Genomic DNA, 27463 nt, shown 5'->3' on the forward strand with positions numbered 1-27463 from the left:
TATTAACCCCCCGGAGCTGTGTGGAGCACTTTTATGATGGATAAATTCACTTTTATGATGGATAGATGCACTTTTATGATAGATAGATAGATAGATGCACTTTTATGATGGATAGATGCACTTTTATGATAGATAGATAGATAGATGCACTTTTATGATGGATAGATGCACTTTTATGATGGATAGATGCACTTTTATGATAGATAGATAGATAGATAGATAGATAGATAGATAGATAGATAGATAGATAGATAGATAGATAGATAGATAGATAGATAGATAGATGCACTTTTATGATGGATAGATGCACTTTTATGATGGATAAATTCACTTTTATGATGAATAGATGCACTTTTATGATAGATAGATAGATAGATAGATGCACTTTTATGATAGATAGATGCACTTTTATGATGGATAGATGCACTTTTATGATGGATAGATGCACTTTTATGGACTTCAAAACAGAAACTGCCATTCACTGCCATTATAAAGCTTGGCAGAGCCAGGACATTTTTTTATATAACTCTGATTGTATTCGTCTGAAAGAAGAATGTCATATACACCCAGGATGGAAGTAAGTAAATCATGAGTAAATCATGGGCTACTATCCCTTTAAAACAACCACCACCAAAAAAGATCACTGTTGCAAAAGAGAACATGCTCACTCAGCCGAGACACAAAGACAGAAGTGGATGTAGATTTTTTTTTTTTACATAACTTAACTAGAGTCCACATCACTCTCAGATAATATTTCTAAACACGCATTTCAAACCTCAGAGCTGTTGGAAGAAAATGTTTAAAGGAAAACCATTCGTTTTTTTCTGGCTTTGCTTTTGCTGTCTGGATGGTGAGTTACAAACATTATTTTGTGTTCTGGTAGAAGTTTAATATCAGTACACACAGTCAGAAGAAGTGCTCTCCTTTTTATTCCCAGATATTACTATGAGATGTGGACTGGATTCATGTTTCAGATACAGATTTAGTGCATTAGTATCATTAACATAATTCATTTGTTTATCAATTATTTGTATTGATCAAATCTAAGCTATAGGATATCAAACACGACATCTGTTCTTTCAGTCAGTTATTCCTGTTTGAAGGAACAATTATGTTTATATAATTGAAGTAAAATGTTGGATCTCTAATGAACTTCAGTTCCACCATCAATTAAAAAAATAAATGGAGATTGACTCTGTTGTACTTTCCTAATCTTACTGAAACTAAACTTAAAATGTGAAATACTGTATATGAAGATTGAATTCAGATATCTGTATTTTGACCATATATTTTCCACACTGTTGTTTCATTCTTTTACTGTTTCTATCTTTCCAAAGTTTGCAATCATTTCAAAACTACTTCAAACTTCAGTTAAATCGTCATTAAACTTAACGTTAACGTGTGTGTGAGAGACTGTTTCTGTGTGTTCTCCAGGTGTGTTTGCTGATGAACTGAAGTCAGTGTCAGTGACGGAGGGAGATTCAGTCACCCTACAGATTAATGTTACTGAAATACAGAGAGGTGAAAAGATACTGTGGACATTTGGAACTAATGGGGCTCTTATAGCTAAAACTGATGGAGTGAACAATACGATCCTTGATGTTTCTGATGAGAGATTCAGAGACAGACTGAAGCTGGACAAGAAGACTGGATCTCTGACCATCATGAACACCAGAACTGAAGATGCTGGAGTTTATGAAGTTAAGATCAGCCGCAGCAGCTCACCGTCTACACACAGATTCACTGTTACTGTCTATGGTGAGTAAAGAATTACATTTCACTCTATTATATATTACAGGTTATGTAGGCTATATTTATTGACACAATTCTTTTTAATACTGCAAAAAAAAATCTAAACAAGTTTATTCCTGACACTGTAATTCCATCTCAAAATGCCTGACAAGAAATACCTCTTACTTCTGGAAGTGTCATTAATAATTCCTCACAAAATTCATGTTACTTTTTTCATACTGTCATAATTTGTATATCAAACAAATTTTTATATCAAGTTAAGCTCACTCTAAATGAACCTGCATTGCAATAATGGCGAGGTGCATTTATGATAAACCATCTCCACACAAAAGAGTTTCTGCACACTGAAGCTTCTCCTCCATTGACTTCCATTCCAACAGAAATACTTCTGGTCACTCTGGAAGATCAGCTGATGGGGCTTATGGTCAGAATTTATCCTTAAGGGGGTCATGACAGGACAATTCAGATTGCGCTTGGTTCAGCACAAAAAAATTTAAATAAAAAAGGAAAGAAAGAAAGAGAAAGAAACGTCCTCTCACATTCAATTGCTTTTATTTCCAGCAAATTTCTTAATGTGTAAATATTTGTATTTACATAAAAAGTACAACAACTGAGAAAAAAGCTGAACAAATTTCACAGACATTTTACGAACAGTAATATAATAATGAGTCCCTGAACAGAGCGAGGGTCCATGTCAAAAGTAGCATCGAGTATCTGTCTTTCCATCAGGAGTTTGTGTGTGGACCTTCTGTTTGTGTTTGATCAGTTCCTGTGTTCATTTGTCCTGTTTCCTGCCACTCCATTGTTTCTATGGTAACTGTCGTGTGTGTAGCTGTTTCTCAATACCAAGTACGCAAAGTTCGGACTTGAGTCCTTGGTAGTTCGGACTTGACAAGTTCGACTCAGGAGAACGAACTCCCGAGGACGGGAGGACGCAAGTCCGATAATTCCGATAATTCCGATAATTCTGTTTTAAGCACTTCCATCACTGTCTGGTTTGGTTCAGCTACCAAATCGGACATCAGGAGACTACAACGGACAGTCCGGACAGCAGAGGGGTTTATTGGTGCCCCCCTGCCAACCCTCCAGGACCTGTACTCTTCCAGAGTGAGGAAGAGAGCAGGTAAAATCATCACAGACTCCACTCACCCTGGACACCCCCTGTTTGAACTGTTACCGTCAGGACGGCGACACAGATCACTGGCCACAAGAACATCCAGGCACAGGAACAGTTTCTTTCCACAGGCCAAGTGGGAGGAGCTTATGCCGCAAGTAGGAGGGATTTCACAAATGTGCAAGTAGGAGGAGTTTACGCCGCAAGTGGGAGGAGCTTATGCGGAAATCCCCAAGCTGTCATTGCCGAGGAGAGCGGTGAATGAGTATTCTATTATGAAAACTATTAAAAACATCTTCAACTGAACTTCTACTTGTGCTGTCAACAGGCACAACATTTAAAACGTTTATGGCAGGCAGGAAGTAGCGACAGTAGGCTAATGAAAATAAACGATCAAATATTACATTCCTCATCATGGTCTGATTTCTTAGCGCTTTGTTGTTATTGTGTGTGTCCAATACCACTCACTGTCAATGATGAAGTCACGTCTTTACACCTTTTACCATACTTAAAGTGATGGTGTTTTAAATTCATCAGGCTGTAGGCCTTATTCAAATTTCTGAATATTAGCTACATATTCTACAATTCTACAGTACCAAGTAAATGAACATATTAAAATGTGATGCAATTGGACTCGGTGAAGTGAATGTGTAAATACATGAACATTTGGCTAATGTAAAAAAAAGAAAAAAAAGTTACCATCCATCTTTACTGCATAATTTTTTTTAAATAGCAGACTAATGTTCTTCTGAACATGTTACACATATATTACATTTAAATCTCAGGGTGGATAAATACTTTTTTTTTCAATGAATAAAATCATGTACAAGTCACTCAAAATTGATTGCAAAAGTGTTTATTTTATTTTATTATTTTTAGTCTTTTTTGTTATTTGTAAGGACACTATATGAGCTCATTAGAACTGATCTGCATGCAGTGAATCCAGGGTGGAAGGTTTCTGAATAAATGCCCTGGAGCTCGCCTCGCTTTCCCTTCCCAGCATAACCTGGTGGATACACAAGCAGTACAAAAAGAACTAGGGTTTATAGTTGACATTGAACATTTACAAACATTAAGAATAATTTCTCAGCTCTGTATTCACATGCAAGTGAATGGTGTCCAGAACTTTTAAACTCCAAGCGATGACGTAAGTAAATTAGATTTTTAGTTTTCCTTTAGACTAACAACTAGTTTATTCATCACCAATTTACACAAAACGTACCAGGTGTGCAGCATTTGTACTCAAACCCACACTCCAAACAAGTGGAGATTGAGTACATCCTCCAGAAGAGCTGTTTGTAGTGAGACGATTTATTTTTCCAGCATGCAACACCTGAGGTGAAAAAAAAAAATTAACATAACATTATCAATGATGTTCTTGTTATGCGTTTTCTTTTTTAATGTCAATATTTACTTTCTAGCCATAAGAAGTGTGCCTGATTCTTGAAATTGTCATCCCCAACTATGTCCCTGAACCTTGAGCAAGCCAATGACAGGGGCATGTAGGCAGCATCTCCTTCTTGAAGAACAACTTCAAGTAGTATGTTCTTCAGCAACGCTCCTGATAATGGAAAAGATAGCAACAGTTAGCACAGGTCGTTAAAATTTTTTTAAAAAGCACATTATATAACATTATTCAACTACCTTGAAGATGAAGCATGATGGAGGGTCATCGTCTTTTAACAGCTCATCCTTAAAGAAAAATATAAGTGGATTAAAATTGTTCTATGATACACATTTTAAATCATCATTAAAATTAATTATGCATACCTTGCTAAAAACAGAGGGCACAACTGGGGTTTGGTCTGCTAAAATGAAGTAATTTAAAATTAGCTGACCAATATTATAGTTACATAATTTGAAACCCAGCATAGTATATGTATTTTGTTTCATATCAAAGTTCTTACTTTCATATGCAAGTTCAGTTTTTTTCTTCCCATAGGTTTCAGGGAGCGCAGAGCACTCTTCTTCTTTTGAAAGGGGATTAGAATAAAAAAAAAAAAAGTGATAAAATTATCCATTAATTTTTAATTTGACAAAAAAATATAAAAAGCTGACAATACCAGCTACAACAGCTCGTGCACATCTTTCACTGATAAGTGAACCTAAAACACAATAACATGCGTTTCACTGATTGTTATGAGTAATACATTTGATAAAATAATTATGATATTAAAACAAATGTTTCAATTACATTACACTGTGGATTACGCATAAAAAGCATAACTACAATGAAAACAAGTTTTAAAAGAATTGCATGCATTGTACAATTAAGTTAGGAGTTGTATTCTCATATCAAATCCATTTACAAAACGTTTAAGACATTTACTATTTGAAAATCAATGCAGTCCTAAAACGTACAAAAATTACACTGCCACAATACCTTATTATGGTCTTCAGAATCCATAATCTGGAGGGCAAATTGTAGAAATGGAATGCAGAAAAGATCTTGTCATGCACGTTACAGATGTTGTAATTTGTGTGCTACTAAAAAAAAACTACAGAAATGTATTTGGATACACTTTACCCTTATTCTTTTTTAATACATCTAGACTAAAAACAGTGTACAAACGCCATTATGAAATGGGCTTTTTCAGAACGTCTAATGCTTTTTTACAAAACTAAAAACTGTACAACAAGCTTACCCCTTCATCTCAACGGCACGCTGACATGTGAAAGCGGTTTTCTTCTTTGTTTTCTGATGGATCGCAACAAAACTTACACATTACCGCCACCAACTGTGGAGCATAAACCAATAGCTACTACAACACACAGGTGATATATAAATAAACCAATCAAACCAATCAAAATCCTCTGGAAGCTTGTACAGCCCACTTGCGGCTAAAGCTCCACCCACTTGCTGCTAACCCACCCATTTGCAGCTGGCTCCGACCTCCGTTTATACCCTACTCGATAATTCTGCAAATGGAACAGCGGCGTACTTGATAGCGTGACTCAGCTCGCTCTGGCTACTCCGGTTATCTCTTTATGTATATCTAGGCTACAAATAAAACAAAATATGTTATAAACCACCACTCTTTTCATTTTCATAAAAAAAAATCTTAAACATAATGGCCACACAAATGTGGCTCAGGCAACGCAATTGATTATCTTCACTGCATATTTATAACACGAAATATAAAGCACAACCCTGACTCTTTTTGTTTTCATTTAAAAAATATGATAAATAAAAAACATAATATTGATCATTAAAACTAACATTTAGCAAAAAGAGACAGGGTTGTGTCATTTTATTTTATTATATATGTAACGTTACATACAGTGAAGAGAATGTAGGCAACATGTATAATAAAATATTTTATATGTTTTAAATATATAAAATAAAATGACATAACCTTTTTTGTTAAATGTCAGTTTTAATATAATAGCCATTATAAAAGTATAAGTAGCCTAAAAGGTGTAAGAAGCTAAACAATAATAAAGCAAACGATTCAGTCAAGCATAAGTCAGCTCTCTAGGCTACAACGTTAAAGTTAAATAGACTAAATAAAGCTATAAAACTTCACTTTGCCCTCAGCTTAACATTTTGCCAGGGAACAAATTATAGATTAATGAGACAAATAAAATAAATAAATAAATAAATCGTCCATTAGATATACTACACAAGACGATTTATATCTCATGTTAAACCACTAGACTGGAGACATCCGAGCCAGCGGCAAATGTCAGCAACACTAGCCGAGGAAAGGCTGTTCTCGGCGGGGTACATGAGCGCCGAGCGTCCGATTGCCTGGTTCTCACAACTCCGAAAACGTCAGATAAAATTTTCAAATAGGCGCTATCTTTATAAATAAACCAAAGATTTGAGCTTTAAACAACTACATTCTCGCCTGAAATACTCTTAAAACTACATTTCGTGACGCAGGGTTTCTCCTCCGCTATTGATGCTTGCTGGTTGGTGTGAGATGCATTCTGGGATACCTGGCTGTCTCAAGTCCGCACAAGTCATAGATATCATATAATAAAGGCTAGATGTCTCGTCCGCGCTGCTGGCCAATGGAGGTCGACGTCCGCATACGGCGGCCATCTTGCCACAGGGAGCTCGCTCACCCGTAACATTGTGTTAATGGTGCATGTACTTTTTAAATAACCATAACTTGCTCAATTTTCTACCGATTATCAAATGGTTTGGTTTGTTATAAACGTCAGAGATGTAGTTATGACACTGCATACTTATCAATAAATATAATATTATATATTTAAACATGTTCAAGCATCCAGAATTATAGCCACATTAATAACGTTTGTAAAAAACCAAACCATTTGTAAATCCGTCAAGATTTCAGCGAGATAAGAGGATTTGTGTTCGTGCTGATCACTCACCTTACTTCAGATACCACAGACCTCGCCAGAAAGCTTACCTGTGAAAAGATGGCCGCCAGTGTGATGCCGTTCGAGACTCCGCCTTAAGACATCTAGCAGTAATTCTTAAAGTGTGGTCCGCGGACCACTAGTGGTCCGCAATCGCCCCCTAGTGGTCCACGAAAAGATGACCTAAACTAGGCAAGTGTTTATAAAATTGTCACTTATTTAAGGGACTGTTCATTTTTTATTTAAGGGGCTACCGGAGTTTTGAGATCTGTAGTCAAAAAATACATGACCCTCCCTTCGCCAGCAATACATTTTTCTATAACCCTCCAAAATGATTGTGAAAAAAGGCATGACCTTCCCCGATAATTTATTGATTACTTCTGGTTTGCGCTTGGCAAAGATGTTCAGATAGCCATTGTTTTTTTACAACCATAAACTCCTGCTTTCTCATCTTACTAGGGCTGTAACGATAGATAGACCAAACCTACGATTCGGTTCGTATCACGATTTTTGATGTTTTCGGTGCTGATGCGGTGTGACGCGTTCAACATGTAAGGGTGGCACTGCCAATAAAGCATCTAAAAGCTGTCACAAAGAACCGACAAAAGTAATGATATGAATATGTGGGGTGATGGTGGCGCAATGGATAAGACACATGCCTTTGGTGTGAGAGACCCGGGTTCGAATCCACTGTGAGACACCAATGTGTCCCTGAGCAAGACACTTAACCCCTAGTTGCTCCAGAGGCGTGTGACCTCTGACATATATAGCAATTGTAAGTCGCTTTGGATAAAAAAGCGTCAGCTAAATGAATAAATGTAAATGTAAATATGTCAAATAGGCCTAAAGCAAGGAGACATTTTAATTGTTTATTAATAAACAAGTGTTTTCTGTGTCGACTGCAAAGATGAAGAACGATGCTGACTCGCGATCTTCGCAGTAGTGAACGCGCCAGAGATTTCATACGGATGACATAAGCAGAGAGCAGTCTGTTTTCTTTCGTTTTGAATTGTTCTGTTTAAAAGTAGACATTTCAAGCTTTCTATATATTTCTCAGGTCTGTGAGGCAAGTAGCCTAGCCTACCTTACGCTGAGTTTCGGTTCATTTATGAGACGAGAGTCCAGTTCACTCGCTGGCGCCTCCGTGTCATGATTATCTATTTTCTACTATATATTCTTATTTATTAAATCCAGGAAATTCATCAAAATTGGTTGATGAAACATTGATCAAAATTGGTTGATGAAACATTGATTAAAATTAAGATACAATTAATAAAAAACGAAATTCACTTTAAAGAAAGGCTTTGTGCTTTCTGTTTGGTCTCTGTGAAAGTTTTAAAGTCGCTTTCAGAGCGGTCATGTAATGGAGAACTGTCACGTCCGTAACATTGTTTTTTTTTCTCATAAATGCGAACATGAAAAATAAAATAAAAAGAAGATTTTATGTTCTGTGGAGGCCGACCCTTCTTCATCCGGTGGGTATATTACCTTTGGTTTACGCAGTGTAATTCATAGAATTACTAAAAAATATTTTGCCACCTAAAAGTTAAAGATTTTTTGTGTCACGTCACATGTGTATTTCCCTCATATTAAATATAAAACGCATGTGTAGACTGATATTTTTCTAATGTCTTGACTCCTTTATTAAGGGAGTAGCCTATGGATATATAAACAGACATCTCAATATATTGGTATTAAATGCATTTTCTGAGAATTTATATTTTCAAGTTTTGACTGCAAATGTCACGTCCATAACGCTGGAATTGCCCAATTTTAACGAATTTATCCTCAACTAGTTTTTTGGTCTAGGTACGTATTTTTTTCAGCATTTTATTGTTACCATAGTTACAACCATAGACTTCCTATACCCACCACCTCAGTTTTAAACTAATGGCTCTTTGGAATGACATTAAGTGGGACCTAGGCTGTTACAGTATGTTTAATTGCAGTTTTGTTTTTTTCACATGTGCAGTTTGTTGTTCATATTAAGCTGCAGCTCATTTCACATTTACTTTTTCAAATGAAATAAAATTCATATAATAATTTCTGATCATATCATTGCATTTGTGTTTGAATAATTAGTTTTTGACTTGAAACAGTTGCATATTAAACTTAAATTTAGCTTATCCTTCCGATTCTGTTGTTTTTTGGGGGCGTGTTAGAGTGGGATTCTGTTAGGTGGTCCTCAGAAAAAAATTGGAAGATAAAGTGGTCCTTGGGCTGAAAAAGTTTGAGAAACACTGCCTTATATGGATATCTATGATAGATATCATATAAAGGCTAGATGTCTTAAGGCGGAGTCACTTCCGGCATCACCGGCGGCCATCTTAACAGTGAAGCTGTGAATTAAGGTGAGTGATCAGCATGCACACAAATCCTCGTATCTCGCTGAAATCTTGACGGATTTACAAACGGTTTGGTTTCTTACAAACGTTATTAACGTGGCTATAATTCCGAATGCTTGAACATGTATGTTATAATTATTCATATGTATGCAGTGTCATAGCTACATCTCTGACGTTTATAACAAACCAAACCGTTTGAAAATCGGTAGAAAATTGAGCAAGTTATGGTTATTTAAAAAGTACATGCACCATGTTACGAGTGAGCGAGCACACTGTGATAAGATGGCCGCCACGTGCGGACGTTGACCTTCATTGGCCAGCAGTGCGCACGAGACAACTAGCCTTTATATGATATCTATGGCACAAGTCACCTCTCGATGCATCCTCGGTAAAAGGGGCGGATCAAGAACACATCCGGGGATTTGAACTGGACTTGGCTAGATGTGAACTTTGAATTGGAACAGTACTTGGGCAGCGACTGATGACGTTCCACAAGAACACAAGTACAGACAAGAACGCATATTGAGAAACGGCTTGTTTTTGGTTGTTAATTTGATCCCTTTCACCTGTTGTTTTGTTAATTACTCATTAGTCTTGTGACACTTGTCAGCTGTGTCTCGTTTCCCTGATCTTTTCTCCGTGTATTTAAGGCCTGTTTCAGTCTGTTCCTTATCTGTAGACATTGCATTTTCATAGGTTGTTCTGTTTCTTCGATCCTGTTCTGGAGTTTTTAGTTTGTTTAAACACTACTGCATATCAATCCTGCATCCACTCTGCGTGTGACAAGGGGTCCATAAAAGTTTTTCGGTTTCAGAATTTATATAATGGGTGAGTACATCATGAATCCATTTTCCAAACCGCGTTTTTGTCTTATCTTGCATCACTACGGTACACCTATAATAAGTGTTTATATACAGACTATTTTATACTGGTCAGGGCCCGTATCCCTAAAGATTCTGAGAATCCTCTCAGAGAGCTCCTAACTTAACCTAAAAATTCCTTGCCCGGAGTTTTAGCTTAGAAGTGATTCCAGAACATTTTCAGTGAACTCTGAGCAAGGAATGGATGGAAAATCCTATCTTAGTGAGGAGGTGTGGTTGACCCCGTTGCTAGGTATGAGTCATCATTTCAAAAGCCGTGATTGGTTGATCCTACAAGTTTGATGAAAATGAACTTTTGGTGATAATGAGCAAAGGATGTACCCTCAAATCAATAAACATAATTATACACTCTAATCTTATGCAGACTGTAATTGTAAATAATATTTCACATTCAAGAAAATATCTGGAAAATGAATAGTAAGCTGTAGGGGTTATAGCCTAACATTAGAATCTAAAATATGTGAAAACTTAAGCTCATTACACCCTGTTCAAATAATGATTCATGTCTTATTTGCTCATATTAATAGGTTAGGTTGTGACAAAGCTGTCAGTGTTTGGGTGATGACTCTGCTGACGGAGGATTGGGACAGACCCAAGTCATCACTGCTGCATTGTTGCATTTTCCTTGTTGCCAAATACCTCAGGGTTGTGATTACTTTCTTCTCCGGTGTAATAGCGTTGTGGCGTCGAGTTGGTGAAGTAATTGCATCTCTAAGGAGATCCACCACAAACATGATTCCTGCACGATCCAATCTGTAGCGTCTCAATAATTCCCTGTCATCCAGTGTTTGCAGGACATCTCTCCTGCCTCCTCTGTTGGCCATTTTGTGCAGCTGCTTAGGGGAACTCCTAAGCCACTAAAAGTCCTCTTCCCTGCTCTTAGCAGATCTTGCCTTAGGAGCCCTTTTAAGCGCTAGGAATCTTGAGGAATAGCTTTTATATTAACTGGGATTTTCGTGTCACTTTTAGGGGAAATTCTAAGAAAACGTCATGACTCTGAGAATTTTCTTAGAATTTGGCCGCTAGGAGCCACTTTTTGCACAAAAATTCTTTAGGGATACGGGCCCAGGTCTCCACGGCTGCGGAGAAGTGGTTCTTTGTTTTTACAAAGAAAAAAAAAAGTTAGTTCTGAGAAAAGATCGTGCAGCAAATGTCTTTAACAGTTAAACAGGAAGTCCACCCAAACTCAGATTGAAAAAAGTGAGTGTGAAGCGAATGTTAATCTCTCAATCTTCTCCTGATCTGCTGAGATCATCACAACCAAGCAGCTGAAGACAAACCTCTTCCACAAGCACTTGAGAACAGTTTCTTGTGCATATATACCTTTACTGAGCTCAGGATAACATTTATGATGTGACCTCAGTCAAAGTTAACTAAATCAAAAAGCCTAGTTAGAATGTATTGATTTTACTGCCGGCTACATGTAATATGCAGTTGAGGCAACGGAGGCAAGCTACAGTAGTAAGAGTTGATCAGGTAAAGCTCAACCTCCTGACCTCAAGATCAGCACTAGCGACTAATGCTACAGGCTTTAGCATTCTTGTTAGCACGCCCGCTTCCCATGCTGGAAACACCAGTTTGAATCCTGCTTGGAATGGTGCGAATAGAACTGGACCCAGTCAGCCCAGACGGGTTTGACTACAACAGGCTGTTAAATGTAACATTTAATCAATGTTGGAGTTAATGAGATAATTAAGTGATTACTTGAGTCATGACTGAGCATTATTGAAGATTGCTGATGATAACAAGGAGAATCAGAAGAAGACAAGAACAGAAAAAAAACTAAAATTGACTTCCAGCCACAGCCTTAGATCTTGATCTTAGAAATCAGCTGAAGATAAAAGAAGACATTAAATCTCTCAAGATGATGGCTCCCAGAATGCATTGCGGCATGAAGCATGTCACCGTGCTGATACTTGATGTCTGTGTGTGAGTGAAACTCAAACAAAATTTGGAACGTTAAAAATAGCGTACATAACAGGGCACTTTAAGAAATACAATTTGCAGAATGACAGCACATTTAATTTCATGACATTTTTTATGTATTTTACAGTATTTTATTCTACAGCTCAAACTGAAAAAGGCCTCATTTTCAGATATGGAATATGAATGTAGTTTCATCTGTTGGTTAGAGAGTGTGTGCATGAGAATGTGTTTTACCACTGGACGTTTGTGGTTAATGTGCTTTTGTGTTTGCATGTCTCGAATTGTGTGGGGTTGAAGGGACTTCCACAATTTAACTTCATCTTTGTGAGAAACAGTTTTACTGTGAAAAAAAGTACAGAATCAGTGAATGCTAATGTTTGACAAAAAATAAAAATAAAAAATATAATTCTCTCTGTGAGATCTGTGAATGTGAAATATTAATATACTGTATATCATTTACTATGTGTATGTGAAGTATAAGATTGTTTTCCATGATTTGCATATTAATGCTGTGAGCTTGCAGATAAGCAAGTTTCAGTAGAAGTTATTTCCAGCTCTAGTGACTGTTAGAAGTTATTTCTAAGAAGATTCCCCTATTCTTGCTGTCTATATATATATATATATATATATATATATATATATATATATAATGTATGTGTGTGTGTATATGTTGGTCTGTCAACGACAAAAACATGAATAATTTTAAGAATTTATACAAGTGAAGATGTTTTTTTCATCCATTTTGAGGGGTTTCTAACTAAATGTAATAACATTTTCTTTTAGCATATTTTATTTCTAAAATAGTTGCATCCGCTAGCATGTATCATGACAAATACTAACCACCATCATCATGTCATGTGACTGCTCTATATTAAAACTTCCTTCAGCAGACTGTGAAAAACACATGATTATCTGACACTATTAAAAGCCTCCAAGAAACGTTTTATAGTCATTAATGGAAAGAGATGCTTTTTGCACAAAAATGTTCTTTTTTAAGGCTATGCTAACCAGCTAAACCGTGAGCGTCTGTTGATATGGACGGTTCTTTGAGCCCTGCTCAGGGATTGCAGCTCGTCTTGTCTTCAACGAGCCCAAGAGGGCCCACGTCACTCCTCTGTTCACCTCTCTGCACTGGCTACCTCTCGCTGCTCGCATCAAGTTCAAGGCACTGACGCTTGCTTACAGATCCATCACAGGCTCAGCTCCCTCCTACTTTCACTCACTCCTACGAGTCTACATCCCTACCAGACACCTACGATCGGTCAACGAGCGACGTCTCGTGGTTCTATCACAGAAAGCCACAAAATCACTTTCCAGAACATTCTCATTCACAGTTCCATGCTGGTGGAACGCTCTCCCCACCCTCATCCGGAATGCAGAATCCCTGACAACATTCAAAAGACAGCTGAAAACCCATCTCTTCCTTGAGCACTTAACCTTATAAAAAAAAAATAAAAAAAAATCCTTTCCCTTTGAAACATCACTTATCAGGCTTATGCTACTCTGAATAATACCTGAACTTCGTATTTTGAGCACTTCTTGCGTTGTTGTTGTTTTTGCCTCTTTATGATGACTCGCTGAATTTTTGTCCTAATTTGTAAGTCGCTTTGGATAAAGGCGTCTGCTAAATGACTAAATGTAAATGTAAATGATACAGTTGTGGTTAAAAGTGATGTCTGGAGGAGATGTTTGCACAATATTTGCTTTTAATAACACTTCAGGTTTGATTAAACTATCAAAATATGAGGAGTATGTGATTGTATTGTATTTTCTGCTAAGACAGAACATGAGATCAAACACCCTGCAATAAAACAATATAACTATAACTAATCTGGAGAAAAGCTCCAACAGGATTTCATGAAAGAGCACATGGGACACAGGCTTGCCCAAACTTCTCTTCTTGTTTATCTACTGTAGTTATCTAATAAACCAGGCATTGTGAACTGCCAACAATTGTTGGCTCTTTGATGAATGCATTTGTTCCTCTTTTGTAATCCGCTTTGGATAAAAACATCTACTAAAAGCATAAATGTGATGTAAATTTAGTGATGGTGAAACAAAGCTTTGCTTACCAATGCTCTCTCTGAACTGGATCAGAAAAGGTTTATTAGATTAATCTGGTGTATTGGGCCATCTAGTGGCCACAACGATAATACTTCATTTTAGTATTTTCTTCATTTTATTTTTAAAAAATTAAATAATGTGATGTTGATATTCTATTTTGTTTCATAATTGTATGTAGCAACTAAATGCTGCAAATAAAAATGTAAAAATATTTGTCATGGAAAATACGCATGAAGGGATGAACTACAATCCCATGATGCAACATTTGCATCAAGAAAATCAACATTTGCATAGTATAATAGTAAATGTATATATAACATGAATTTTATATAATAAAAAAAACCACAACATAACACAACATTAAAATAGTGTAAATTATTGCACTTGCATTATTCCCTGCCATTACAAATTATATAAAACTATGTATACATTATAGCGTTCATTTTAAAATGTTATGCATTTAGTCCTGTGACGTTTGTATTTATTTACATTACATATTATGTATCTGCATCCATCCACTAATCTTACTGACTAGTGCTGGCTACTTGACAATTCATAATTCATAGTGATGTTAGATCCTGCAATTCCCCCTCCCCAGGTATTTTGAACAGTAGTAATATATAAAATATATAATATAAGTATATACGTATTCAAAATGACAAAATAAACATGAACTGATCAGTACTTCTTCAATCAAGTACTTTTGTACTATTTATACTCAAGTAAAATTGTAAAGGAGTACTTAAAACTTTTAATGAAGTCATATTTTATTTGGGTGTGTATACACCGATCAGGCATAAAATTATGACCACTTTCAGGTGAAGTGAATAACACTGGTTCCCTTTCGTTGTCACTCCGAGTTACGTCGGATGACGACGAATGGGGTTTCGCTTAGAAAGCCTGTCATCTTCGAGTATATAAAACGAGCCTATGGCAATGAAATGCCATGGGTCTGCGGAATTTGCATTGCGTAACTCCGCCCCACCCTGGGGGTATATAAGGAAGTACGCTGCAACATGCAGATATGTTTTCGCTTCGGAGCCAAGAGTTTTCTTCACTCCTACAAGCCATTCTGTATCATCTTCACTCTACGAGACGAGCGGCTCTTCAGTGTGTTTGTGTGACGGCGTGTTCCAGCGAGATCGCATTGCCTGCTGCTGATCTGTGCAGTGATCTGCCGACAGTGTGTGTGTTTCTCCCTGGGCGCTTCAGCACTCTGCTGAGCTTTTCCTCTCTCTAAAAGAGCTGCACGCGGCACGTCTTTTTCAAGACGGTTCGCCCGTGTATTTACTGGATGTGGGCGCGTGATTCATCTGCCTAACGGTCACGAGCGCTGTTTCGCGTGTTGGGCTTATTCACGCTCGGCAGCGCTCGTGGATGAGTCACGTTTTCTTTGCGGCAACGTGACCATCGCGATGTTTATAGATCGAGACTCAATGATCTCCGTGTGGGTAGAGTCCCCTCTGCCACACCCCAATCTATCTCTTCCTCGAGAGGGGATACTTTGGCTGGTGGCCAGGGTGATCTGAGGATTACAGTGTGGCATAATACCGACGAGCATTCCTCGGGCCACGCCCCCCTCCACATCGCAAACCGTGGGGCTTCCGTGTGTGCCTGGTTTCTCTCGGGGACCCAGTGTTTTCATTCGGGGCTCCAGCAGGTGGTGTCATGTCACTCACAGCATCACAAGGCGGGCTTGATTCCTCTGGAAATGAGGATTTGACTGCGTTGCCTCCCTCTGGAGTGTCAGCGTTAGTCGGGTCAGATCCAGAGCTGATGGCCATGCTTTCCCGGGCAGCTGAAAGCATCGGCAGGAGTGGCGCCGCCCTCCCCCCGAGCGCTGTAGGCTTCCCGGATGTGCATCAGGACGCTTCCGGCCCGCGGGAGTCCACGTGACTTTTCGCGGCCCGCGGGCGTCCTCCGCCTTCGCTGCACTCGATCGCGTGGTGATCATGGGCTGTATGTTCTCTGTCACTATCGTGGCACAGGAATGCAGTACTGTGTGTCGCCTTCGCCCTCGAGGCAGTGCTGACTCGGGAGTTCTGTCAGACCAGGCCGCCGTGGAACGCTGGTCCTTCCCTGGCCTACACTGACAGAACGCGGAAACTCGACCACGCCCCCACGCAGGGACGCTATGCCTCCCATGTCTGGGCTGGTCGATCCGCCACGCACACTACTGACCTCGCTCTACGGGCGACATCGGTACCCGCGTGATCCCGGGGCCAGGTGATGTCCACAGCTGTGGTCCAGGAATGGGCTCAGCCAGGTTGATGTGAGGGGGTCTGAGAATTCATTTTCTCAGCTCCCCCATGTCCCAGGCTGGGCTCCTCGGCGGTGTGGTTGAGGACTGTACCCTACAGTCTTTGACCCCCCCCAGAAGCAGACTGAGGTCTTCTGCACTGACGGTCATCCGTCCATGCGGTCTCCTTAGTCTGCTTCCCGCCGAGGCCGCCTCCCTGCGACTCCTCCCCTCGAGCCTTCACTGGCCCCGAGCAGGAGAGGGTTGCAGGAGGGCGGCACCGCCCGTCTCTGCCCCTTAGCCGGCCAAACGCCAGGCTAAGCAGCATTTTCGAGACGGGTGGCTTGCTTGGCGGTGTGATTGAGGACTGCGCCCAACAGTCTTCGATCATCCCCTGAAGTGGACTGAGGCCTTCTGCACCAATGGTCATCCTTCCGTGCGGTCTCCTTAGTCTGCTTCCCGCCGAGGCCGCCTCCCTGCGGCTCCTCCCCTCGAGCCTTCACCGGCCCCGGGCTGGAGGGGGATGCAGGAGGGCGGCACTGCCCGTCTCCGCCCCTTAGCTGGCCAGACACCAGGCTAAGCAGCACTTTCGAGACGGGCAGCTTGGAGTTAGGGCTCAGTTCTTTTCAGGAGTTGGTAGCAGGGCCACTCCGTCCCCCGGTGGAGGGCCGCGGGAGAATCTCTTATTTCAAGAACTGATGCCCCCTTCCTCCGAGCCCCAAGAGGCTGTGGATGACAGTGCGCGCCGCTCACGTGCCTCGCCACTCTCGTCCCCTTCTGTCGCCAGACCCCTGCCAGAGTACGCCCCCATGGGACGCTGGCCCTCCCCTGGCCTCCTCTGGCAGGGCGCGGCTAATGACCGTGCCCCCACACTGGGCCGCTATGCCACCCACGTCTGGGCCGGTCATTCCGCTTCGCTGCACCACCAGTGTACGTCTGGCTCGCTTGACCCCGCTGGTACAGCTTTTGGGAGCTTCCCAGACTGTCCCGTTGGGTCGCGAGAACCATCAGGCTCGGCTACGCGATTCAGTTCACACGGTCTCCTTCCCGCTTCAGGGGAGTCCGCTTCACTATGGTCGGTGGCGATGCCCCTGTCATGAGAGTGGAGGTCGCCACCCTACTGGCGAAGGGTGCGATCGAGATTGTCCCTCCAGCCGAAATGAAGTCCGGCTTTTACAGCCCCTACTTCATTGTACCGAAGGCAGCGATCGACCTGAAGGACGCCTACTTCCATGTCTCCATTCTTCCTCGACACAGACCGTTCCTACGGTTTGCTTTCGAGGGGCAGGCATACCAGTACGCGGTTTTCCCTTTCGGGCTAGCCCTGTCTCCTCGTGTCTTCACGAAGGTCGTCGAGGCAGCCCTTGTTCCTCTACGGGAACACGGGGTTCGCATCCTGAACTGTCTCGTCGACTGGCTGATCCTAGCTCACTCTCGAGACCAGGTTTGCGAACACAGGGACCTAGTGCTCCGGCACCTAGCTCGTCTGGGCCTTCGGGTCAACTGGGAGAAGAGCAAACTCTGCCCCGTGCAGAGGATCTCTTTTCTCGGTATGGATATCGACTCGGTCGCCATGTGCGCGCAGCTTACGGGCGAGCGCGCGCAGTCACTGCTGACTTGCCTTCGTCAATTCGAGGGCAAGAGTGCGGTCCCACTGAAACTTTTTCAGAGGCTCCTGGGGCATATGGCATCCGCAGCCGCAGTAACGCCGCTCGGATTGCTTCATATGAGACCGCTTCAGCTTTGGCTTCGCGATCGAGTCCCGAGGTGGGCATGGCAACACGGCACGCTCCGAGTCCCAGTGACTCCGACCTGCCGTCAGACCTTCACCCCGTGGTTGAACCTCAGTTTTCTTCGGGCTGGTGTGCCCTTAGAACGAGCTTCCAGGCATGTTGTTGTATCAACAGATGCCTCCACCACGGGCTGGGGCGCCATGTGCAATGGACATGCTGCCGCGGGCTCCTGGACAGGTCCCCAACGCCTTTGGCATGTCAATTGCCTCGAGTTGCTGGCTGTACGCCTTGCCCTGCACCGCTTCCGGGCGTTGCTCAGGGGTCAACACGTACTAGTCCGATCAGACAATACCGCCACAGTAGCGTACATCAGCCGTCAAGGTGGTCTACGCTCCCGCCGTATGTCGCAACTCGCCCGCCACCTCCTCATATGGAGCCAGAAGCATCTGAGGTCGCTTCGAGCCATTTATATCCCGGGAGAGCTGAACCGTGCGGCCGACGAGCTGTCTCGGCTTCGGCCTCTCGCTGGAGAATGGAGACTCCATCCCCAGTCGGTCCAGCTGATTTGGGATCAGTTCGGGGACACTCAGATAGATCTGTTTGCCTCCCACGACTCGTCCCATTGCGACCTGTTTTATTCCCTGACCGAGGGCACGCTCGGCACGGATGCACTGGCGCACAGCTGGCCGCGGGGCCTACGCAAGTATGCGTTTCCCCCAGTGAGCCTTCTTGCGCAGACCTTGCGCAAGATCAGGGAGGACGAGGAGCAGGTGATATTGGTTGCCCTGTATTGGCCCAACCGCACCTGGTTCCCAGAACTAGTACTCCTCGCGACAGCACCTCCCTGGCCTATTCCTCTGAGGAAGGACCTGCTTTCTCAGGGACGGGGCACCCTGTGGCACCCTCATCCCGATCTTTGGAACCTCCACGTGTGGCTCCTGGACGGGACGAGGTAGGTTTGAGTACCCTACCACCAGCGGTGGTGGCTACCATCACTTCCGCTAGAGCATTGTCCACGAGACATGCCTATGCGTTGAAGTGGAACCTCTTCGTCAACTGGTGTTCTTCTAAACATCAAGAACCCACGAAATGCCCGATCAGTGTCGTGCTTTCCTTCCTGCAGAAGGGTTGGAGCGAAGGCTGTCTCCCTCCACCCTGAAAGTGTATGTTGCCGCCATTGCCGCACATCACAACGCAGTCGAAGGTAAGTCCGTTGGAAAGCACGACCTGATCATCAGGTTCCTGAGAGGAGCGAGGAGACTGAATCCTCCTCGCCCTCCTCTCGTTCCCTCTTGGGACCTCTCAGTGGTTTTAACTGCCCTGCAGAGTGCTCCCTTCGAGCCTCTGCAATCAGTGGAGCTTAAGTTCCTGTCGATGAAGACAGCGCTCCTGGTTGCATTGGCCTCCATCAAGAGGGTAGGGGACCTGCAGGCATTCTCGGTTGACGAAGCGTGCCTGGAGTTCGGGCCGGCTAACTCTCACGTGATCCTGAGACCCCGGCCTGGATATGTGCCCAAGGTTCCCACCACACCCTTTCGAGACCAGGTGGTGAACCTGCAAGCGCTGCCTTTGGAGGAGGCAGACCCAGCCTTGGCACTGCTCTGTCCAGTACGCGCCCTTCGTGCTTACGTAGACAGAACGCAGTGTTTCAGGACCTCTGACCAGCTCTTTGTCTGTCATGGTGGGAAGCTGAAGGGAAAGGCTCTCTCCAAGCAAAGGTTGTCTCACTGGATAGTGGACGCCATTGCTTTGGCTTACCAGCAGCAAGGTCGACCATGCCCCCTTGGTGTGACGGCCCACTCCACCCGGAGTGTGGCATCCTCTTGGGCTCTAGCGCATGGCGCCTCGCTAACAGACATCTGCAGAGCTGCAGGCTGGGCGACACCTAACACATTCGCGAGATTCTATAATCTCCGAGTGGAGCCAGTTTCTTCTCATGTACTCGCTTCAACTAGCCGGTATAGATTCTGCTCAGGTGTCTTCGCTTGCTCGCCATTCCTCTCCACGGACGGGATTCGTGCGATGTTTTCTCAGGTGAGCCTAATAAGCCCTGAGTCTCCTCCAGCACTGACGACGTCAACGCCAGAGTCATGCCACCGGCAGCTTTCGCGCTTGGCTAGGTGCCTCCATGTGCATGGTTCCCCCTCTGGGCGACCCACACATGTGTATTTCCACTGTAAGCCTCTTCGAGCATGTGTCTTTCCCTTGGCAAGCCACCTTGCCACCCCTGGGGTTGAAATATTCCACCTGCGGTTGGACACCCCAGTGTTTCTCCGTATGCAGCTCTCCGGGGTCATATGTGTATTCCAAGTCCCCCCCCTTAGGGTTGGGCATGATGGCATATTTCCACTGAGATATGCTTCCCAGTGTACCTTGGTATTCCTGTGTTAAGTAGGAGTCCTTCGTCCGTGCCAGTCTCACGACAGGGAGCTCAGACTTACGCAGGGCACTGGAAGACAGTCGAGAGGTGGCGTGATTTCACTGGGAACCCCATTCGTCGTCATCCGTTACGTCTCCCTGCCACTTCCGCTGTACCGCTGGAACGCATGAGTTCAGTCTCGGCTCCTCAGCGAAGACATATCTGCATGTTGCAGCGTACTTCCTTATATACCCCCAGGGTGGGGCGGAGTTACGCAATGCAAATTCCGCAGACCCATGGCATTTCATTGCCATAGGCTCGTTTTATATACTCGAAGATGACAGGCTTTCTAAGCGAAACCCCATTCGTCGTCATCCGACGTAACGTCTCCGTTCCCTACTCAGGGAACGAGGGTTACATACGTAACCGAGACGTTATCTCTTCCTCACGGCACCTGTTAGTGGGTGGGATATATTAGGCAGCAAGTGAACATTTGGTCCTCAAATGATGTGTTAGAAGCAGGAAAAATGGGTAAGCGTAAGAATTTGAGTGAGTTTGACAACGGCCAAATTGTGATGGCAAGACGGGCCAGAGCAAAAGTGGTCCAAGGAAGGAATAGTGGTGAACTGGAGAAAGGCTCAAGACTCATTGATGCACGTGTGGAGCGAAGGCTGGCCCGTGTGGTCCGATCCAACAGACAAACTACTGTAGCTCAAACTGCTCAAGAAGTTAATGCTGGTTCTGATATACGGTGTGATAATACACACTTCATCTCAGTTTGTTGTGTATGGGGCTGTGGAGACCAGTCAGGGTGTCCATGCTGACACGTGACCATCAGAACTGGACCACGGAGCAATGGAAGAAGGTGGCCTGGTCTGATGAATCACGTTTTCTTTTACATCACGTGGATGGCCGGGTGCGTGTGCGTCGCTTACCTGGGGAACACATGAAACCAGGATGCACTATGGGAAGAAGGCAAGCCAGCGGAGGCAGTGTGATGCTTTGGGCAATGTTCTGCTGGGAAACCTTGGGTCCTGCCATCCATGTGGGTGTTACTTTGACACGTATCACCTACCTAAGCATTGATGAAGACCATGTACAGCCTTTCATGGAAACGGTATTCCCTGGTGGATTGTGGCCTCTTCAGCAGGATAATGCGCCATTCCACAAAGCAGGAATGGTTTGAGGAGCACAACAACAAGTTTGAGGTGTTGACTAGGCCTTCAAATTCCCCAGATCTCAATCCAATCGAGCATCTGTTGGATGTGCTGAACAAACAATTCCGATCCATGGAGCCCGACTCGCATCTTACAGGACTTACAGGATCTGCTGCGAACATCTTGGTGCCAGATACACACCTTCAGTGGTCTGTACAACTGGTTCAATGGATTCAAAGTTTTGAAATGCTTTGTTTCTCCCATCACTGTATGCATAATAAGACTGCCCAAATTTTTAACTGACTTAAAAAGACAAGCTCAAAGTCACCTATAATAACTATTGTGTATGTATGTGAGGAAATGTCTTTGCACACACGCGGTGTCCCATTGTAAAAGCCCACAATCCACTTTAACATTTAGACAATGTCTCCTTAAGAAGATCAGGACTGTCCACTTTGAATGACTGTGATTGACAGAGCAATAACAAATGTTTTGATTTTTCTCATGTTTTAGCTGTTACTACGCCTGATCCTGTCACCAGCAGAGACTCCTCATCATCAGGATTGTCAAAATGTGAAGACATCACTGAACTCTGTCAGACATGTGCAGGTACCTCAGAGGTCATATGAGCTTTTTTTACTGATAGTGCCAGGAATGCATTAAATAAACATTAATCTAATTTACTCATGTCATTCTAAACTGTTCTGAGGTTTTTGCTGATATCCGAGTTCCTGACAGAGAATTAAAATCATCTTGTTAAAAATCTCAATTCTGTTTTATCATTGCTTTTTTTTTTTTTTTTTTAGAAGTCCACGCCCCCTGTTGTGATTCTGTTGAAGCTGTGCTCCGATTGGTCGCCACTGCGCTGATGGGCGTGGCTTCTGCGGCTGCTGCTGTTCTTCTTGTCAATGACGTCAGAGCTTCAAGACGTAAAACGGAGAAAACAGAAGAGATGTCATAACAATTGTGGCATATATTGGATTTGTAATCGTAAAGATGAAAATATGTCTAATTGTTTAGTGATGTGAAACAAAGCTTTGCTTAACAATGCTCTCTATCTGATGCCAAAACAGTGAAAATTCTTTAATATTTAATTTTATTACTCTTTAATGCAATCTTTTTTTCATTCTGTTTCATATTGAATGCAGCAACTCCACAAATACAAAAGTAAAAATATTTGTAACCCCAATAAATCACTGTAGATTTGAACTGAATATGACCTGATATACATCTATGAAGCGTTATATGCGTATATAATTGAATGGACGTCATAATAAGAATAAACTATGGATTCAGATTCAGATTGAATGACGGTTGAATAAAAACACATTTACAGCATGAAGCAGTTTATTTCAAACACACACAGTGTAAATGTACACATCATAACACATGAGAGGAAATACAGTGTAAGAGACAAGTAGACTTGTAGACTTAATTCTGGATGCATTTTTCCTATTCATTTTCTCCATTAGGATATCACTCAAATATTTATAAGCCATTAATTAAACCACCAACCTCCAATATGAATCACAGAACAAACTTTGAAAAAGAAAAAAAAAGTTGATAAAAATGAGGAAAAAACACTGGTTTAAGACTGCTTCATCTTTTATGATGGAATGAACTGCAATCCCATGATGCAACATTTGCCATAATACTTCTTTTAAAAAAAAAAATCACGATTTAAATTTGATATTTAGATTTATGTTATAATAAAGTGTGGTAAATGTATCTCTCACACGTGTCCCGCACTGTCCTGCAAAATCACATCAACATGCAGTAACAGAGCGATAACCAGCCGCTGTTCTTCTGGTCAATGATGATCAATAACAGAGAAATAGAGCAGATATCACTGAGTTTATCCATTTATGTTTTGAAAAAGGATTTCAACTCAACATTTCATATGCCTGTGAATTTTGAACTATTTTGCATCTGTTTATCTCTGTATCTACTCAAGATTATTTTGGAAATATTTAGCAATCAATATTAATAGAAAAATGGGGTGTATGATAGAAATATATGTATTTGATGTGATTTATGTTTTTTTTTCTCTCTCTCTCTTTCTGGCAGCTAATGTAAATAAAGTGATTATCTTGTGGCATTGAATAAAAAAAAAAAAAACATTCATCAGATATCATAAATATTGTAAACTTTTTTTTCTATATTAGTGATTTACATGTTTGCATTTTCAGACGCTTTTCTCCAGAGCCAATATATGTTGTATGTTGTGTCCATCTGGTGGCCAAAACTAGAATATGCATCAATATTTCATTTAATTGAATGCATCCATTTTATATTTCTTTGCCAGTTGCAGTTTCTAAATTTATGTTTCATTGCTTTGCAAATTTTCACTTTGCTTTGTTTTAATTACATAATAAAGCTGCAAATGCTTTAGAAACATAATTGTATAGAAATATCTGTCATGCCAATAAAATACCATACAACACCCACCCATCTGATACACATCTATGAATCATATATAAGCCTGTCTTTGTAATTGAAGGGTTTTTATAAAAAAATTTAATATAAATGAATCAGTTCGTCCAGCAAACATTTTATTTATTAATTTGTTGAAAAGGGTATTTTTCATGGCCACTGAAGAAAAAAATGTAGGCCTTCCATGCTTAGAGCGTGTAACAAGATCAAAAGAATAATTTAAACATATATGTAAATGCTTTATGGCTTTATGCGTGTTTCTATGGCCTCTGTTTAGTGTTTTCCCACATGACCACATCTTTCACAGCAATAAAACCGTCTTATCTGATGGTCGCCATGGTTACTGAGGCCTTTTCTGCTCTCCTGTCTCTTTTAGGGGGGTGTTTGATGACTAAGAGTGGGCTCATTTGTTAACTGTGTAACCCAATCTCTGTGTAAAAATTAAATAATGATGCTGTTCTAAAGTCATTTTTACCCCTGTTATCTGACTCCAAATCTCAGAATAAAATTGTCATTTTGACCCTCTAAACAAAACAGGATTACTCAGTAATAGCCTACATCTGTCACATTTAATGTTTTGTCTTTATTCCTTTATCTTTCACCATAAAAGAAATTATAAAAATCAAAAATTTTAGCCAGTGACCTCTGGTTGAGTTGGCACGGAATGACCCTTATATGCTGTTGAGTGAAATGATCATGTTAGTTTACCTGTGTCTATAAGCAGCTTCTGGTAACACTACGATCAGATGCTTTCATTTTTGTTGCATGATTATTTAGTTATTTAGAGGAAAGCGTGCAGCACATATTTACACATTCATCTACATCACTTTCAGCAGCATGGACTGCGTCGGATGTTCATAGGCTATATCACTGCAAAGATATTTAAAGAAATTTGCCACGAGTATATCGGGGCCTTGAATATCTAGAGACAGGTTTGTGTTTCAGATGGGCATTACCTATGATAACCTGTGAAAGACTCTGATTGGTCCTGTTAAGCACCTGACCCGGATATAAGGACCACCCTAACACTCAGTGGAGGCTCCTTGAGCCTTGTCGACTTTGTGCTTTATGTCATTGTGCTTCGCATTCGTGTTCGTTCTAATTGATTGTGTTTCTCTTCACCTTTGTTCGTTTCATCATCATTTGAGTAAGAGTGTCGTGCCAGAAAGATTGTTAATGTTTAGTGAAACTGTGAGTGTGTGTTTGTTGATTGTAATTGCTGACGCTAACCCTTTATTGGAAATAAAACCATAGATATCATATAATAAAGACTAGATGTCTTACGGCAGAGTCACTTCCGGCATCACCGGCGGCCATCTTAACAGTGAAGCTGTGAATTAAGGTGAGTGATCAGCACGCACACAAATCCTCTTATCTCGCTGAAATCTTGACGGATTTACAAACGGTTTGGTTTCTTACAAACGTTATTAACGTGGCTATAATTCTTTCATATGGAAGTCCATTGTTATAATTATTCATATGTATGCAGTGTCATAACTACATCTCTGACGTTTATAACAAACCAAACCGTTTGAAAATCGGTAGAAAATTGAGCAAGTTATGGTTATTTAAAAGTACATGTTACGAGTGAGCGAGCGCCCTGTGATAAGATGGCCGCCGTGTGCGGACGTCGACCTCCATTGGCCAGCAGCGCGGACGAGACATCTAGCCTTTATTATATGATATCTATGAATAAAACGCCTGTTATTTGTCATCTCTTTGGTAGTGTGACTCTCTTGCCTTTTCCTGTTACGGCTGACCCCTAGCGGTCTTTCAACAAGAATTGCATAATTCAAATAAAATGCTTGGTTTTAGTTCTTCAAAGTAAATGTGAATAATAGCATCATGTCAAATACAGCCGTATGAGGCACAGCATGGCAAATAAAACAGTGAGATGTGTCCCCAAAGATTGTGTATTAAACATAGACTAACAATTGTACTGATAGAAAATGGAGCGAATGTGTCTTGTTTGAACAACGCGAAACAGTAATATTCGGTGTGTACTGTGTGGGAATAGTGTCTGTCCTGTTCTTATCGCTTCATCTATCGGCTCTGAGGCCCGGTCCTATCTGTACCTGTCCATGTTTGCATGCCATATATATTTGGAATTAGCAATATTGGTTTGATATGAAACAATGAAACATTGACTCTACCCATGAAACTGGTCAGTTTTCAATCCCTCTAGACTTAAATTAATATTTGAAATGGAATTACAGCGTCATTGAAAAAAATGTGTAAAAGACATTAAAACAATTATCCTTAATCATTTTTTGTTGTTGTTGCAGTATTAAGAATAATTATGAAAATAAATATGCAAAGGCTGTGATATATAATAGAGTGAGCTGTAATTCTCTACTCACCATAGACAGTAACAGTGAATGTGGTCTTGCTTCCTCTGATGGTCACTTTCTCAGTCACACATAATATAGGTACAATCTAGCTTAGTTTAACAAAGATTTGATCTTTTAATCAAGTTTTGAAATTATTACAAACTTTGAAAAGGCAGACCATCTGAAGAAAAAAAAGAATTGTGGAAGGTAAATGGCAGAAAGCAAAACCATAATCTGAATTCACATATTCATATATTATAAGTTTGTAAGTGTTAAGAAGAGTTAAACATGTAAATAGAAAATTGGAAGTTCTGGATTTTTTTAAAAAATTATTTATTGATAAAGTTCATTACAAATCCACAAAAATAACATATTTAATAATAAATAAAAATAAACACCTTGAACCTTCAAATGAGACTGACAGTACAGATGTTCTGTTTGGTATCATAAGCCTCGTTCACACAGCAACAGAATACGGTTGTCTGTCCTGTATTTGAGCAAAGATCCTATAATTCATGATTTAACAGGACATTTAGATGAATATGTAAATAATTGGTAAATAAATTAAGCCACCTTTATTAACATTATACAATACAGATTGTTTCAAATCAGCTAATGATTATTCAAGAAATATAACAGCAACAGCAAATCTTCTGACTGATTTAATAGTTTTATTAATTTTATTTACTAACTGTTACCATAAAAAAAATAAAATAAAAAAACTTACCAATCAGAAGGCAAAAGCACAGACAAAAAAAAATAAAAAAAAATAAATAGAATTCTTTAAACATTTTCTTC

General features: G+C 41.1%; 3 protein-coding genes across 16 annotated transcripts in view; 2 read left to right on the forward strand and 1 right to left on the reverse strand.

Moving 5' to 3' along the window:
* Positions 1-27463, forward strand: part of LOC309475987 (obscurin-like) — a 236966-nt gene that overhangs the window by 43122 nt on the left and 166381 nt on the right. The window lies entirely within an intron of this gene.
* On the forward strand, positions 656-24136 carry LOC309476259 (SLAM family member 5-like). Of its 2 annotated transcripts, XM_082139534.1 has the most exons (4): positions 656-850; positions 1435-1758; positions 22416-22511; positions 22709-24135. In XM_082139534.1, the coding sequence occupies exons 1-4, from the start codon at positions 796-798 to the stop codon at positions 22861-22863; spliced, it is 630 nt and encodes a 209-aa protein (XP_081995660.1). In that variant the 5' UTR covers positions 656-795; the 3' UTR covers positions 22864-24135. The 2 variants fall into 2 exon arrangements, with proteins under 2 accessions (XP_081995660.1, XP_081995661.1); XM_082139535.1 differs by lacking the exon at positions 22416-22511 and having other exon boundaries at positions 657-850; positions 22709-24136.
* On the reverse strand, positions 3707-5837 carry LOC309476303 (uncharacterized protein). 11 transcript variants are annotated; one of them, XR_014198001.1, is made up of 8 exons: positions 5512-5837; positions 5250-5350; positions 4930-4971; positions 4774-4833; positions 4637-4674; positions 4281-4558; positions 4089-4199; positions 3707-3872 (listed from the first exon to the last, which is right to left on the reverse strand). XR_014198001.1 is itself a non-coding variant. In XM_082139594.1 (8 exons), the coding sequence occupies exons 4-8, from the start codon at positions 4804-4806 to the stop codon at positions 3742-3744; spliced, it is 477 nt and encodes a 158-aa protein (XP_081995720.1). In that variant the 5' UTR covers positions 4807-4833; positions 4930-4971; positions 5250-5276; positions 5512-5820; the 3' UTR covers positions 3707-3741. The 11 variants fall into 11 exon arrangements, 6 of the variants coding, with proteins under 6 accessions (XP_081995720.1, XP_081995721.1, XP_081995717.1 ...); XR_014198002.1 differs by having other exon boundaries at positions 4637-4671; positions 4774-4836; positions 5250-5276; positions 5512-5834; XR_014198003.1 differs by having other exon boundaries at positions 5250-5276; positions 5512-5833.

The sequence above is a fragment of the Leuciscus leuciscus genome (genome assembly GCF_965113295.1).
Source record: "Leuciscus leuciscus genome assembly, chromosome: 15".
Classification (NCBI taxonomy): Eukaryota; Metazoa; Chordata; class Actinopteri; order Cypriniformes; family Leuciscidae; genus Leuciscus; species Leuciscus leuciscus.